At 40.0% G+C, this 17646-nt stretch overlaps 1 protein-coding gene across 1 annotated transcript in view; it reads left to right on the forward strand.

Annotated features, from left to right (window-relative positions):
• Crb1 (crumbs cell polarity complex component 1) overlaps positions 1 to 17646 on the forward strand; it is a 192690-nt gene that overhangs the window by 33852 nt on the left and 141192 nt on the right. Inside the window, exon 2 of the mRNA XM_037211361.1 lies at positions 12351 to 12926. Within this exon, the coding sequence (XP_037067256.1) occupies positions 12351 to 12926 (576 nt within the window). The remainder of the gene's footprint in view (positions 1 to 12350; positions 12927 to 17646) is intronic.

Consider the following 17646-nt stretch of genomic DNA (forward strand, 5'->3'; position numbering starts at 1 on the left):
TCATTTAGTGGTTACTATAGCAATAATCATGATGGGGGATTTCCAGCTGCAAGTGGTTTCTATAACAACATGATAGGGTGCTTTTGAAAAGGACCAGAGGCAAATGGATTCTTGGTGAGTCTTTTAACCCTTTTATACCAAGAATTAGCATCCTCTTGGAAGACCTGGTTTATTTGATAAGACTTGAAACTATCTCTTTAATTTTTTGAGGATTAAATAATCAATGATTTTATACAGTCCTGGCTTGAGCTGAGGGAATTTTAGGTTCCTTCACGTCTAGATATCAATAGCACCCATACTTTATTTCTATAAAAGAAATTAAAATAAAACATAGGAACTATCTTTAAAACATACAGAATATTTGTGAGAGATAAAATCACTACATCTCAATTTATTTACTTATTTATGATTTGTGTGAGTATGGTACACAGCTATGGAAATCAGAAGCCAGCTTGTGGGAGTCAGTTTTCTCCTTCCACATGCAGGTCCTCAACAATAAACTAAGGGCCAGGCTTGGACACAAACACCTTTACCCACTGAGCCATCTTGCCAGCCCAAAAAGATATGTATTTTTTAATATTCATCACACATATGGGAGGCTTCTATAGCCTTTGTAAAATCATCTTTTAACCCTCATATAGGTCCAAAGGTTGTTGACATAGCAGAATAATGCATACTAGCACAGTGGCCATGCCACTGTACTCTGCCACATGTAGAGATACTTCTCTGCTTTGTGCAGCTCAACTTCTCATACCTTGTTATACCATTCAACATGCTCTAAATCATAGAAGAGCCCTATATGACTTATAATGCAGTAAAGTGTTATGAAAGGATATTTAGTCACCTTGCTGAATTTATTAAATTTTAGTATGGAAAAATGGGACAGAGCCAAACAAAGGCACCCAGCTCACTTATAAGCACCGTTTAAGAGCTTCTCAGTGAAAGTTCAAAGGACAGACAATAAGCACAGGGCACAGAAGGATGGGCTGGATACAGTTTTTAAGAGAAAGAAAGATGCAAGACTTATATGTGATCATATCATCTGTTAAAGAAGATAAGAACGGCTTGTTTCTTTCGGTTCAATAATGAGTCAGTTAGTACTGGAGATATGCACAGTAATGAGTAACATATAGGCTTTATTTTAAAAACATCACTTTAAATACTATTATTAAACAAAACTCCGATTAAAATATTCAATTTACAGTTCTCAAATTAGTGAATTATTTGATTGACTTCACCCTTCTTTTCCCACTAGCTTGCAAAACATTTTAAGTGCAAAGGCACGCCTTCCAAACAGATGGTCACGGCCGTGTTTAAGATTGGGGATTTCTGGGGTGTGACTGACTCCTTATGCACTTTTTTACAACAGAGTCATTCCAATGCCTTCGTGCTTTTCTCTTTAGTTAGGCTCCCAATTCCACATACGAGATGTTCTCTTCCAGCTCTCAGAAGGATGTCAACACCCCTGCATCTCCCTGAGAGTTTTCAAGCATCAGGATTTTCTTTTCCCTGGGGCATCATGCTAAGCCATGCAGCCTCGGAATGCATTACTTATACATTTGCCTTTCCCTTCTGGGGAGAGTCTGCCAAACGGGTCCCTGTGAGATCAAGACCTGTTTTGCATGTGTGTGTGAGGTTGTGCAGAAGTGCTGAGGCTTATCTGTGTGCACCAAGGCCCTGCTCAGAACAGCCTGTGCCAGAACTCGCCAGGCAGGGAGCCACTCAAACTCCTCCAAATCATATCCAGACCAGGGGCACGGTGGCATCGCAGCTGTTACGCTCAGTGCCATGGAGCTTCTAGCCGAAGAAAGAAAACGAAATCTATTCAGGATAGCTCCCAAGTTAGCTGGTCGCCACAGTAACCTGGGTCCCCCACCCCCACCCCCGATTCCATCCACAACTTAGAGGGACCTGCAGAAGCAAATCAGTCTTCCTCTGTTCAAGTGTAGTGAGCCATAGAATGAGCAAGAGCAATTTCCCCAGGGAAACCAATTAAACAGAAGAGCAAACAATCAGCATGTGTTCTCTGAACTGTTCGGGACTCACAGGAGTGTTCAAAGCGTATAATTAAGGACTGGGAGACAGCACAGTGGTCGTGGCACTTGTGGCACCAACGGTGAGCATGAGGACTGAAGTTCGGATCCCCAGGATCCACGTAGAAATCTGGAGGGCCATCTTAGACCTCTGTAAGTATAAACACACACGTGCACATACACTCTTACACATATGTGCCCACACACATGTGAGCATGTAGGCATGCACTCATGTACCACACGCCCCCCCACACACATACATGGGAAAATAAAATAAAGTGTTCTATCATAACTGAATACATAGATCATATACACAGACACACTGAAGAAGTCTAGTTCTTAAACTTAAAGACTTAATTTTTTAATAACAAAGAAATGAAGAACCATTGAGGAAATACAAAGTGACTGTTATAATAATGTGTCTTAGCAACTGTAAGTCCTGTGGCTGCTCAGGCTGGAGATCCACAAGATTACTGGGATCTGGGAGATATGAACCCAGCACGTCTTGTCCAGAGCTTCTGAGGATGGGCACTATTTGAAGATCACTTACAAATGACTCTCATGGAACATACTGAGATGCCTTATTTGTAGTTACAACAATAATAAAATAATGTATTTTAAATTGCAGGAAAAAATTATATTTTGCATAGTCATCACCCCTGCATTATTCTTCCAGAGGTTAGTTGCTTCTACAAACACATGAGAACATCAAGAGCCACACTGTCTGGGGCACCAGCCATTACTCACATGTGGCTGTGAAAACAAGTCGAAGTGTGAAGTATGCATCGGGTTTCACAGAGAAAACAAATGGTGCCATTTTATCTCAGTCATTTTTATAGTGATTGTATGTGGACATGATTATATTTTCAGTATACTTGGTTAAACTAAATACGTTAAAATTCATTTTCTTAATTTATGTTTTTATATTTATTATTTATTTGTGGTATATGTGTGTGTGTGCGCGCTCATGTGTGCGCACACCCACGTCCATGGCTTTTGGATTTGGGGGGTTGGTTCTCTCATTCCACCGCGAGTCCCAGAGACTGAACTCAGGTCTTCCTCAGGCTTGGCATCAAGCGCCTCCATCCACTGAACCCTTTCCCCAGCCCTGTGCTTTGTTTTTCTTGGAGCTCGTAGAACACTGGCTGCCTATGGGGCTCCCATTCAGCTCCTGAGAGGCTGAGCGGGTGCAAACACATGCTATTTCCGTGTAGTCCTCGGCCAACAGCAGCAGCTGCGAGTTTCCTCAGAAAGCAAATGTCAGGCTTGAGCCGGAACGTGCTGAGGCTGCCGCTTAACAACATTCGCGTTGCTGCTTCAGACGGACGCTGATGCTTGGGAAGAACAGGTTGAAATAACCTTTTCAGTGTTTCTTTTCCTGACTCTTTCTTCTTTATTTGACTCTTTTTTTTTTCAAATACATGTCTTAAAGTCCCTTGGCATTCCGTTCTGCTACATATGAGATGCACAAAACCAATGAAGTTATTTGACATTCCAGAAAAATTCCACGTTTATAAGATGAATATAACATTTCTCTATCCCATAATCTTGTCATAGAAAGTAAATAAAATTATAGGGTTATGCATTACCCTCAGGAACCAAATATTTAGAGGCACTTTATGTCAGTAATAGCATTAAATTGCTTTATTATTTTTGACTTGATTTTTCAGGCTTTTTACGCATATATACAGTGTGTTTTGATCAAGTCCACTTTTGTTTCTTCCGCTCTAATTCATATCCTCACCACTTTTCTTCCCTGTCATGTACTCTCTCTTTTTTAAAAGGCTGCTCTGTTTACTCAGTGTTGCCTTACAAGCATGGCTACAGAACCATAACCATCTACTGGAGCATAGGTTGCCTTTCTGGGGTCATACCCCAGGACAAAATTGGCTCCCCCCTCCCCCAAAGCCATCAATTACCAATAGCTTTCAATGAGGGGTGAGGAGTGAGACTTGATGACTCCATGCTGGGCTTTTGAAAGTTGGCTTGATCGTGTGCTGGTCTTCTTAGGCAGGTACAGCTTTTGTGAGTTCATGTGCGCAGTGGTCCTGTCATGTCCAGCAAATACTGTTTTGTTGTAGATGTCCACTGCTTCTGGCCCTTAAGTCTTTCCACTCCCTTTTTAACCATGACCCCTGAGCCTGGTGTGTGTGTGTGTGTGTGTGTGTGTGTGTGTGTGTGTGTGTGTGTGTTGGGGGGGTAGGGTGGTAGGCTATAGAGTTGGGCACTCCACAGTATTATTCTTTGCACAACAACCGCTGTGAGTCTCAGTATTAATCTCCATCCACTACAAAAAGAAGCTTCTCTGATGAGGGTTGAGAGACGCACCAGTCTGTGGGTATAAAATAATAGGTTGGTGCCTGCTTAATACTATAGTCATTTAACAGGGTAGTAGTAGTAGACTCTCCTCGGAGGTCTATGGCATAGCCAGTTACAAGCTTTTGGCCCAGTGAGAGCCCTGGACGTGAGTTCTATATTGCAGGTGGCTTTAATGCAATAAAAAGTGCCTTTCCTTACCCCTGTAGCCTCCATGTCGCTGTCACCGCAGTGGGCCCATCTTGCCAGGTCACTCATGGTTGTAGCTCACAGTGCTCACAGATGAGTTTTATTGTGGAACACTCCCCCACCCCTGCACTGTAAATAGAACCTTTTGGCATTATAAATGTTAGCCAGTAGCGATGAAACTTCCAGGTTGATACCATGTTGATTTCTCCATGTTCCGTGTCTTAAACATGTGCTGTCTTTAGCAATGGGTCTTAGAATGAAGTCTGGGAGGGTAATCAAGAGGGATGCAATAGCTCGTAGTGTCGGCTGTCTATGGGTCCCCACTGACAACAACTTAAAGAAAGGTAACCTCTTCCTGGCACTGGGCGTTTGATTTGATAGCCTACGATATCTGGGAGAGGCCGTGCCCACACCATAGAGCCACTCTGTTAAAATTCCTTTTATATATGTATATATAGTGAAGTTTCTGTTGATGATCTATGCCATTTTAGTGTTTAGAAGGATTTCTTAGACATTGAAAGGCTGCTTTCAGTATATTGTACCAGTTATGCCTAGTGTTTTCTTCAGTATTGATTGTATACAGTACCTTTACTTAGCACATGGATAAGACTGTAACAGTAAATTCAGATCTCTTTTTAGTGGCACGCCAGTGTCACTAAGCTTCTCTGACTATTGTTTTGCAATAGAGGACAATTTGTAGCTGTGTTTGCAGATCACTTCCTAAAACATGGTTTTGTATACTGAGGAAAGTTTGTTCTTTTTATTTAGGATAGTTGTAGTTATACAGTGAGAATCTCCATTTTGGTTTACTAGAAGCAATGGCTATAATAAAGTGCAAGTCTATTTTCTCAAGTAAAACTCTATCATTAGTAAATATATGCTGGTTATAATAACATCACAAGCCTAGGACTGATTGATTCTAAATGGCAAAGAAACATGATGAAACCCTATTAAAATGTTCACTGACTGACATTTACTAAAAGTGGTCTTCACAATTTGCATTACTTAGTCATTTTCTAAGGTTGATAGAAGGAAGGCACCTCCTCTGATGTGGTGTGCATGATTGCAGCCTAGGCAAGATCCATGTGATGCATCGCCCAAACTAGAATGACCAACACCAATCCAACCCTATTCTTAGGTGTGCAAGCAATATAGTGGGGAGCCTAGATGTTTTTATTGCATAGGGAAGCTTTATATCTTTGGATTGGAAGGGACTTCCCTTCATCTATGGTGGTGTTAACAATCAGAAAGTATATACAAAAACATCTTACAAAATGCTTATCTTACTCAAGATATTCAAAATATATTCATAGGAAAGTTTCTGGAAAAGCCATGGACCCTGTAAAGAGGTGGTAATAGAATACAGCCTTTGAGGTGGAGGTGACGTTAGTGAACTGTGGCCAGTCTGCTCAGCTGGAGCAGGGAAGTTGCACACCAGGGTTTGCCTGAGAATCAACTGTAGTAAATATGGAGGTGTTGGCCTCCACCTAGATAGAGTAATGCCATTTGGTTTTAAGAGGATACTGATGGCAGTTTTAGAACTCTAAAAAAATGCAAAATGTTCTTTTTGATATCATAAAGTCACCTTTCTTGAACTGATTTACTAAAGAGTGTTTTATCAAGCACCAACTATGTAAATTGAACTTCCTAGAGCACTCCTACAGTGTTTGGGCTTGGAACCTTCCATGGAAAAGCAAATGGTATTGATTAAAAACTAGTTAATGGTGCCAGATGGCTGTGGCACACACCTTTAATCCCAGTACTCGGGAGGCAGAGCCAGACAGATCTCTGTGAGTTTGAGGCCAGCCTGGTCTACAGAATGAGATCCAGGACAGGCACCAAACTACATGGAGAAACCCTGTCTCTAAAACAAAACAAAAAACAAAACAAAGCTAGTTAATGCCTGACTTTTTTCAAGGAATCTTATATGTATATCATTAATTCTGTTCTTGATGATAAAAATGACATAAAGACCAACAACTGACAATGCTCATTTGTGCCAAGCACTGTCAGGTATTTGATAATTAATTTAACCATTCCAGTGATTCTATGGGTAGTGCCATTTTTATGAAAATGAAACCTAAGGCACCTTAGTGTTTACACCACAAAACCCACAGAGAGGAATAAGTAATAGAGCCAAACTGTAAACCTAGGATCCCAAGCCTGTGTGCCAACCTGCTGTGCCTCTGAATTTTCCCTATTAAAAGTAAGGAAACCGAGGCACTGTGACGACCATTTTCCTAGAGTCACAGAGAGAGAAGTTAGTTGAACCGAAATTTAAACCTAGCCAGTGAACCATGTACCTGTACTCTTCCTGTTACATTATATTGGCCTTGATTTGGTATCTGAGACCACATACACAGAAATAACTGCATATATGACAGTGAATGCCTAGCTTTGGGGATGCGGCAGAAATACCAGGGGAATAGATTGTCTTAAAAGAATTCATCTCCATATTCCTTTAACTGTACCATGTGGATTCTGTCATACCGTGGATCAAAGTGAGTGGTTTAACTGATGACTTGTTCTGCTTGATTTTACCAAAAGAGGTCAAAGTAAGAATTTCCTAGCAAGGCTTAAATGAGAATTCAGCTATTTTTGCTCTCTCATTCATTATTCAACATTTTTCTGTTCACCACCTACCATGTGCAAGCCATTTTGACTATGTCCTGAATAAAGATACGCTTCTCTCCTGCACCAACCCCTACGCAGCCCAGACCTAGAATAGAATTTCATTCTCTGCAGAAATCCAGGCTAAAGAGAATTCAGCAAATGCCCTCATTTTCATAAATTAAAATTCTTAGACCTGTTGATTTGGGCTTGACTCTGTCAACACGCTTATACTTCCCAGTTCATTTTTATAGCATCTCATTAGTAAATATTTAGTTTTCTCTATAAAAACATCAGAAACCATTTACTACAAGCTGTTGGAATGATCACACTTTGTGATCATAAATCCTGTATTTATCTCCAGCTTTGGTGTGATTAAATGTGAGATAAAATTAAAACAGAAAGCACAGCCTGGTCATGTTTTCAAAGTTACTCTACACCAAACCTAGCACATCCCTTAGAAATGAATTCTCTAAGTCTTTGGCCATGTCCTACTAGGAAAAACAAAATAAATAAATAAATCCAGCAAAATTCATGCCTCTGAGCAATATGAACCCAAATAAGTGTGCATATACTACTAGGAAAGTAGTGGGTCAAGTTTAGTTGGCTAAGTACAGGCACATTAAAATTGCTATTTTTGACCCAGATATGATATATAGGAGTTCCATCCTTCCCCCCTTCCCATCTTTCTGATGACAGAGGGTGAATTTGATGCTTAAATTCAGCATCAATAAAAGTGAATGGCAGACATGCTTAGAGAGTCTTAAGTCCTGAGAAAAGACTGAGAAAGTGATAACAACAGAATACTTAAGTGAAAATGGTTTTTAATGAGTATTAATCATTACTTCTTTACATATGGGTCATTTGTAGTGATTGCAGTTAGTGTCCATATACATGTGATTGCTTGGTACAAAGACACATCATTAAAAAATCATAGCTTGCTTAATTCATACTCAGGAAGTAACTGTAGAGTGCGTATTAGGATAAATAGGTACAAAGGACTATACAACACATCTTGTTCTCGGTATGGTTAGTTAGCTCATTATCATAATCTAGTGATTAGTGATTATCTAGTGTTTAGTACATTTGCCAAGGATTAAAATCTAATGATTCAATCTCCATTAAAAAATCTGAGACAAGTTGTCCTGCTCATGTTTCACAGATGAGGAGTTGTAGGCTCCGCAGGCAGAGACGGGGTCGGGGCTGCCCCAGGGTCTCCTCTGCTTCTCTCTCTTTATCGGTTAATAAAAAAGCAACAAAGAGGTGATACTGAACAACAACCTGATAATTTTTCAGATAATCGAATATCCAAATATCATTCAGTTATCTTCTTCTTTGGCAAGTAGAGGAAAACCAGAACGTACTAAAGAGTAAACACTGTCAAAAGCAATCTCTGAAAAATTAAACTGCCCCCCCACACACCCTGGGAAGATCCATTCTTGTTTCACAAGGCAAATAAATATGGCCCACCTCATAAGTAACTAAATTGCCAATGTGCCTGTTTTCCGTATAAATTTAATTACAGAAAAATATATACTGACACATACATGCAAAAAATATGACTCTTTAATATCTTCAAAACTGGTAAAATTAATTCCTACTTTTCAACAAGTAGAATTATTTTATTTTAAGATGGAAATGGGAAATGCAAAAATAGTTTCTTATAAAAATGCTACAGGAAATGCTCCCCCCCCCCCCCCCCCCCCGCCACTGTTCTCTGTCCTCAGGGCTCCTTATGGGCATCTCCACCGAGGAGGAGGAAGCCCTGCTGGACCCGCAGCAAGGGCCCCTTAGGGTGCTTCAATTGCACCAGGCCTACTGCGGATGTGTTCATTGGGATCAATCGGGACACTTTCCTTTAAAGATTTCTGCTGCTTTTACAGAGACAAGAACAAGGAGGAAAAGGAAAAGTTTAAAGCTAATGAAGATTCTTAAGAGCGCCAGAAGATGGCGCTCTTTACTGCAAAGAAAGGATGCTGTAGCCTCTATTCTGCACATTCACCACCCAGGGAAATTTCCTACTCTCAGTGAGAAAGCTGATGTGAAGGCCAGATTCTCTACGCCCATTTTCCTCGGAACTAAATCCCAACGATAAATTTAAATCTTGATGGATCTGACTCAAAAGCATAATAATTATTAAAATTATTTTCATTTTTACTGAGAGAATGCAGTGTGCTGGGCATAATGGCACGTGTGACTTTTTTTCCCCAAGTATTTTGGAAAAGTTGGAGTGGCCGTTATCCTTAGGTCATGGCCGTCCATCATAAGTTTTTTGCCTTAGCTCCGTTTCCTTAACTGCTTATTTAATTATTTAATCCATTTGTCTCCATAAAGCATTAGATTAGCCGGACAGGGTGACACACACCTGTAATCCCAATATGTCGGAAGCAGAGAGAGAAAAAGTTCAAGTCTGAGGCTTGCCTGGGTGAGACCATGTCAAATAAAATGTAGTAAGTTGAAGTTACTTTATAGATTTGAAAAAAGAGAGTGTTCTCTCTGACAGATAGTTGTTCTCGTTAGTCAGTGCACGTGTGCTGACCTGCGTCTCTGAGAAGGCCTGCTAGCACCTAGGGACACATCCACAAACCTACATAGTAGTGCAGCAGGCACAAGGAGAGGAAAGTACGAGGCCTGTACTTTCACTAGAAGAGTGTCGCAGCGTACAGAGAAACAGAACAATGGGGGACAGGGTGTGGACTGTATTTAAATCCACCTGGCTTGTTTTGCAAGTATTTTATGAAATTTATTTCAGTAATCCTCCCAGAATCCCAGGGCTATGACGAAGCACATACCTGCTTCACACGCCAAAGGTGCACACTCCAGAGCAATTTCCTTGAACCACATCTAACAATTTCCTTTAGTCTTCATTTGTATTTCTCAGATGTTTCTTTCATCTTTAGATATGTAAAGTAACTGGCATTCCAGCTGGGCGTGGTTGCGCACATCTTTAAGTCCCACACTCCAGAGTCAGAAGCAGGTGGATCTCTGTGAGGCCAGCCTGGTCTACACAATGAGTTCCTGAACAGCCAGGACCAGGCAGAGAGACCCTGTCTCAGAGCAAAGCAAAGCAAAACAAAACAAAACAAAAAGTATTGGCATCCTAATGTGGCAAAATTTATTTAATTCTTCAGCAGGTCTCTCTCTCTCTCTCTCTCTCTCTCTCTCTCTCTCTCTCTCTCTCTCTCTCTCTTCTCTCTCTCTCTCTCTTGCACACACACCACTAAAGTCTATTGCTCCCAATATCAGTTACAACTATATATTATTTCATAGCAAAGTGTTATTCTCAGAAGTTGCAATTTTATTTTCTCCTCAGTTTTTGTATTGATTTCACCTGCCGACCTATAGCAATTTCATTTCCCTTCCTGTACAGCTTTTAGCATTTTCCCCAAATTAATAGCAGTAAAGGTTGTTTTGAGTTTTAGACCGGCTCTGTTTATTTGCTGTCCCCTCACACACAGAACGCTGCATTTTTCTTCTCTGACACATCCCTCATGAGGCTCCACTTTCCGCTCTGCTTAATGTTGATACCGACGGCACCTCTGGGGGGCTGGGGTTTCTTTTTTAGTAGAAATCTGCTTGTTTTTGTCCTGTTGCATTACTGACAGGGTTTCCTAGAATGAATGTCTTCTTCCATAGTCTCACTGTCATTTTCATTCACGGTCCCCAGAATCTTCCTGAAAATCAAGTAAAAGAGTCAGTTGTGAATCGGTGAGCACTTAAATGTTTTTCTATCTTCAAATTAAATTAGTAGTATAGTCAGGCATATAATTCTGATTTAAATGACTTCCTCTCATGTGTGTGACACACACACACACACACACACACACACACACACACACACACACAAGAGTGACAGTGTCTCCCTCCATACTTCAGGCTGGCTTCAAACTGAGACCTGCCTCTGTTTACCTAGTACTAGGGTTGTAGGTCTCATCACACAACAGCCTTCTAAGTGTTCTAAGATGTTCTACATCCTCCAGCACACCAAGTTTCAGATGATAAACTAGAAATGTATCCAATCAATTTAGAGAGAGTCATAGAATTGTTGCTTTTCTTGGACCATTATTCCAATTGTGTTTTCAAAAATAGATTCCTCGAACAGAGAATGTTTTCAGGAAAATGAAGTTTATACCCTTGGCTTCAATATATTTGTAGTAGGACATTATCTGCTTTGATCTGTGGGATGGATGGAACTATTTTGTGTTGCTGTGAGATTGAGAAATGCTATGTGTGAAGACCTGGACATTTAGCGCAGAGTACCCCATTAGATAACCAGGATATTTTTTTTAAATCATTTTTCATTTTTCTTTGCTTTGCTGTTTAGAGCATAAAATAGTGATGCTGATTAAACAGCTATTCATAAACTAAGAAATGGGATTTGTTTAAATATGTGTTTCAGTTAAGCAACTGATTCACAGATGACTTTCTAAGTGATCTAGTATTTCCTAAAGTCTTAATGAGGATCAGAACTCTGAGGAGCTGGAGGGAATAACAGTGCTTGATTCTCGTTATTCTACTGCACTTAGACCCGAGGGGGGCAAGATGCAGAAGAAATGCTGTGAAGTCACTGTTGCTTCTTATTCATGCATGCATGCATATGTGTGTGTTTGCACTGTGTACCTATGGATGTGCATGTGCACAAGTGTGGAAGTGAGCACACATGTGTAAGTCAAAGACCACCTCAGATGTTATTCCTTAGGGTCTCTCATCGGCCTTCTACTCATTGATTAGACTAGGTTGACTGGCCAGAAAAATGAATAATAATAATAATAATAAAATTCTGGTTATCTAATGAGGTACTCTGTGCTAAACATCTCAGGTCTTCACACATAGCATTTCTCAATCTCACAGCAACACAAAATAGTTACATCCATTCCACAGACCAAAGGATTCACCTCTCCAGCACTGGAATTACAAGTGTCCGCTATCAAACCTTGATTTTTAATTATAGTTTCTGGGGATTGAACCTGGGTTTTCATGTTTGCAAAGCAAGCGTTTTGCTGGCTGAGGCATCTCCCCAGCTCCTGCCTTAGTTTCTTATTAACGACTACAGAAAACTTCTGGGTAAAGGAAGAATTAAAACTCAACATTAGAACATACCCGGTGATGTGTTTCAGTAATGTGTATGTTTAAAAGAGTGTTCTTTAATTTTACCCCCAGCCATTTGTAAATTTAATCTTGATATTTTATATTTTCTTTTAGATTCGTTTTGCAATAAAAACCATACTGGGTGCCTCTCAAATTCTTGCCAAAACAGTTCTATGTGCAAAGGTTTTCCACAAGACAATTGCTGTTCAGACATAGACAATAATTTGGACAAAGACTGTGAAGATGAGAAAGACCCTTGCTTCTCCAGTCCCTGCCAAGAAAATGCCACTTGTGTGAGTACTCCAGGAGAAAGGGGCTTCCTGTGCCAATGTCCTCCTGAGTACAGTGGACTGACCTGTGAAACTGCCATCGATTCCTGTGGAGGGAACTCCTGCCAACATGGAGGCACTTGCCATAAAGACCCTGCACACTCTGTCTGTATTTGCCCTGCTGGATACACTGGGAGGTTCTGTGAGACAGATCACAACGAGTGTGCTTCCAGCCCTTGCCACAATGGGGCTGTGTGCCAGGATGGAGTCAATGGCTATTCCTGCTTCTGTGTGCCTGGATACCAAGGCCGGCATTGTGACTTGGAAGTAGATGAATGTGTTTCTGATCCCTGCATGAATGAGGCTGTGTGCCTCAATGAGATAGGGAGATACACTTGTGTCTGCCCTCAAGAGTATTCTGGTAAGTGCAATTACATCAGCGCCCTGAACACATGATTGGTTTACTGTTCTTTTCATATTCAATAATATAAATGTCTAATCACTAATGAAAACGGCCAAGTCCTGGAAGGTACTAATAGCTAGATAAAAAGCTTGCTGAATACTGAAAACTTCGTGAATTCACTGAGTTTGTGAGCAGGTGTGAATCATCATTATTGCTGTTTCACTCAGAGTTCTACGTAACTGCAAGCTCAGATTCAGGTTTTACAAATGTTAATTACTATTGCTTTGTGTTCAGATGGCATATTTAAATAAAACCTGTCTATTCGTTAATAGATACTTTGCTTTCTACCATATCTTGGCTATTGTGAATAGTGCTTCAATGAATGAGAGAAGGCAAGTGTCTCTTTAAAATACCTATTTTAAGCTATATATTCAGTAGTGGGGTGACTAGATCACATGGTAAACTAATTTTCAGGTTTTTTGAGGATCTTCCATACTGCTTTCCAAAATTCCTAACATACCAACAAAAGAGAGTTCCTTTCCCTCAAAACTTGCCCAGCACTTACCATCATTCATCGTTTTGAACACTGCCAACATCACAGCTGTAAGACAATATCACAGTTTGTATCCTCCGGTGATCAGAAATGTTGAAAGTCTCTTCATGTACCTCTTGTCATTTGTATTCTGCATTTGGAGCATTTTGGATGAGCCTAGGAGACATTCTATCAAGGGAAGTCAGCCAGGCACAAAGAACCAATATCACATGTGGAATCTAAAATGGCTGACACAAAGAATAGGGTATAAAATGGTGGCTGCCGTAGACTGGCAGACAGTGGAGCATGGATAAGGAAAGAGAAGATGCTGGTAAACGAGTACCAGGTGACAGCAGGTAAGGGAAATGAGTTTTAGAGTTCTATTGCATGAGATCTATACTAGATAATAATAGTATGTATTTTAACCAACCATAAGAAGAATTTTAAGTTTTCTCATCACAGAAAGCAAAACAGTAAATGCTAGTAATGATTAGCTTGATTTCGTCAGTCCACAATGCATACATGTTTAAACATTATAGTATATTCATAAAAATCTACACTTATTTCCATTGAGCATAAGATAAAACTTTAAAACAACAAGAATGACAAGTATCTTTGGATTCGGCCCATCAGCTTCATGGAGCCACTTTGAGTTGATATATTTTTGCATTTTTAAGAATTAATACAATTTTTAACAATTTCGTACATACCTATGATTACCTTCTCCCACCACCCATTCTTATTTCCCTCCCATCCCTGTCATTCCTCCCTTCTCCTAACCAGGTCCCTGCCCGGATTCCTGACTTCCTGTTTTGTTTGGGGTTGTGACCTATTTGGTCTAACCAGGTGCATCTCTGGGCACATTGGAATGAAATTATTCTCATTGGAGGGGTGACTAGTGGGTACACAAATCAAAACAATGGCTCATGCTCTTCTTGATTCGATTGGGTGCAAATGGGTCAACAGTGAGGCATAAGAGGCCCTGAGTCCCTGCCTGGCTGCTGACGCAGTACAGCCTTCCCAACTGCTGTAAGTCTGTAATTCTAATGGCTGTGTCTTATCCAAAAGACGGCGTTTTGCAACTCTTCTCCTTATCTTCCAGCAATTACTTGCTTTCCAACCCCTCTTCTGAATGTTCCCTGAGCGTTAGAAGGGATGGGATAAGTGTCCTATTTAGGGCTGAACACTAATTGAAATCTTTTCTATAGTCTAAATTTAGACGTAAAGAATGTCAAGGGTATATTCAAAATATGAAAATTATGGAAAAATTTTCCAACAATGCACTTCTCTCTGCAATTAATTCATTTATGCTGTGTGTTACATGATGTCTGTTCTGGGCTCAAAACAACCAATGTTCTTTGCCTGGTAAAACACTGAAATGTAACAATAAGTCCACTGATAAAATGGTGTTGTTCTCACAAGGCTCTATTTTTCTCTTGTTTTCTAAGCAACTGGACACATTTTTATAACTCAGCTTTTTGTGAGCCATATTTAAAATGTAATTACAAAATAGTTATTATATGAAATACACATAAGGCCATAAGAAGCAGGACTACTCATAGCTGGCTGGATTTGCTCAGCTGCATGAACACAGTCAAAGGGTCATTCATTCACCAGTCACCTACAGAGTAGAGTAGCCTGTGTTCTGGTAGCCTATCTCATCCCTGACATACCAATTACCTAGCAATGTGGAACAGAAATGTTCAGACCCTACCTTCAGAGGGTCAAATTTAATTGATAATTCTAAGAATATCTAGGAATGGGAGCCAGAAATTAAGTTCATGTGAACTTAGGGACTTCTGTCAGTTTACTTCATAGCTATCCCACCGATACTGATGTTTGTAGCAGTCTAGACCAATTACTAGAAATCCCAGAGAAGATGAGTAGAATCAAGGGGAAAGTCAAAGTTGATAAGGGAAAAGGAAGAACGCGAACAATCGGCCTGGACGCTCTTGAGTTCCCTGACTCTACCTAGATCTTCTAATGAATCTTGGAAACGGTTACAGTGACCCAGCTGCTGTGTGCCACATCTGAATTTAGAATGATCATAAAGAACTGGGTTTACAGGGTGGAAAAAGACCTGTGTGCTTGTGAGCAGCAAGGCAAAGAAAAGGAAATAAATTTTAAAAGACAGAGAGGTAGGACGGGGAAAGAGCCACAGCATGTGGAGAGGGTTCACACTGCGTGAATCCTCTGTGCACTCTATTGCATTTCATGAGCTGTGATTCATTGGCTGCAGAAATGAGCTGAGCCCCAGCCAAACTGAAGCTTTAGGTGAGAGTCTGTTTGCATAAGCAACAGCTACAGTTGAAGCTCACAGAAAGTACTGAGAGCTTTCTTTAGCAAAAAGGACTCTGTCTTGGAGCGTTTGTCTGGTTTTAGTTCAAGTTTATGCAATGAATCTTCATGTAAATGAGGTCCTCAAAGTTGACCAGATAATAGTGTACACCTTTTCTAGTAAGATGCTTGCAATGTTAGAAAACTGGGTTGTAGTAGGGCTGGCAAAGACCAATTGGATAATAAAAATTGAGTAAAAACATGTATTGAAATTTCCAGTGAAAATATTCCTTTCCTTCATTATAAAATAAATATTTGAAGGGTTAAGGAGATGGCTGAGTTGGGACAGTGCCTGGCAGAGCAAGCATGAAGACCTGAGTTTGGATCCATAGCATCCAGGTAAAAGTCTGTGCAATTCACACTTCTATACTTCTTGTCTATAATTCCAACCTCCCTATAGCTCATTGGCTAGCCAAGCCAGCCAAATGGTGAGTTTTAGGTTCAGTGAGACACCATGTCCAAACATACATATAAAAACCACCTACATACACACAAAAAAATGAAAGAATGGATGAAGAAATTAAAAATAGATCTTCAGTATATTAATTATTTAAGAATAAGAATCACATAATTTTAATTTTTACATATAGGTACACATTAAACTTACTTTTAAAGCATAAGATATATTTTTATTTCATAACAAAATATATTTTAAAAACTGATTTTGGTTCATAGTTTAGAAGGCATAAAAATCTAGGTGTAAAACTTTAGGATCTCACCTAGAAGAGTTATTCAGGCCATAAAAAGAAAAAGGCAGCCTTGACAATGACTAGAAAGAAGGCTCACTTACCACTTTTCAAAGAAATAATATTTTCACACTTATTTTATCTAGGGAAACTTTGATGCCTCTAATAAAAATATGTGCTGAAATCTCCAGTGATACTTCCAACTTAATGAACTTACAATGTGTACCAATGGCTCTCAAACTTTAGCATGCATCAAACCCACCTGAAGAACTTGTCATGGAAATACAGTATCTGACTCCATAGATCTGAGATGAGGCTGAAGAATGCATTCTTGTCACAAGTCCCACATGATGCTAATGTTTCTGGCACAGGGTCAAGATGACAGAATCTGGAATCACCTAGGAGACAAGCATCCAGGCACACCTGTTATGGATTATTTTGGTTAGATTATCCTCTGACCATGCTTATGAGGGAATATGTTGAGTAAGGTAATTGAGGTTTTGGAGATCCACTATAAAAGTGGGTGGCACCATTTTCTGGGGTTGGATCCTGGACATCATAAAAAAGAAAAGGCTAGCTGAACTCGGTGTGTTATCACTCCTTGCTTCCTGACTGCATATATAATGTGACTAGCCACCTCAAGCTTCTGCCAACATGATGGACTATACCCTTGAACTGCAAGCAGCATAAATACTTTCTTCTTTAACTTGCTTTTGTCAGGGAAATTTGTCACAGAAACAAGCAAAGTAACTAAGACAATCACACGAAAACAATTGGTTACCCCCATGATATTCATCTCACTGTTGTACCAGTGGGTATGTCTTACCAGATCACTCATTATTATAGCTCTCAGAGATCTCAGCTGGGTATTGTTGCTGATTTTTCTCCTTTGAGAGCAACCATAGCACATTCAATCACTATGAAAGCTATACACTAGAAATGAAGTTTTCAGGTGAGTTCCAGGTTGATTTCTCCATATTCTATGACTCAGTTGTGTGGTGTCTTCACCAGTGGGGTCTTACCATCATTACTGCTTACTAATTTACTGACCTCAATGGAAAGTCCAAATGAAACATGCAAATTTGAGTATCCAAATGTAATATCAATAAATTAAAGGAAACATGCAACATTTGTTGTTCTGGGTCTCAGATACCTAACTCAGAACGATTATTTCTAGTTCTAT

Source organism: Peromyscus leucopus, chromosome 15 (assembly GCF_004664715.2).
Source record: "Peromyscus leucopus breed LL Stock chromosome 15, UCI_PerLeu_2.1, whole genome shotgun sequence".
Classification (NCBI taxonomy): domain Eukaryota; kingdom Metazoa; phylum Chordata; class Mammalia; order Rodentia; family Cricetidae; genus Peromyscus; species Peromyscus leucopus.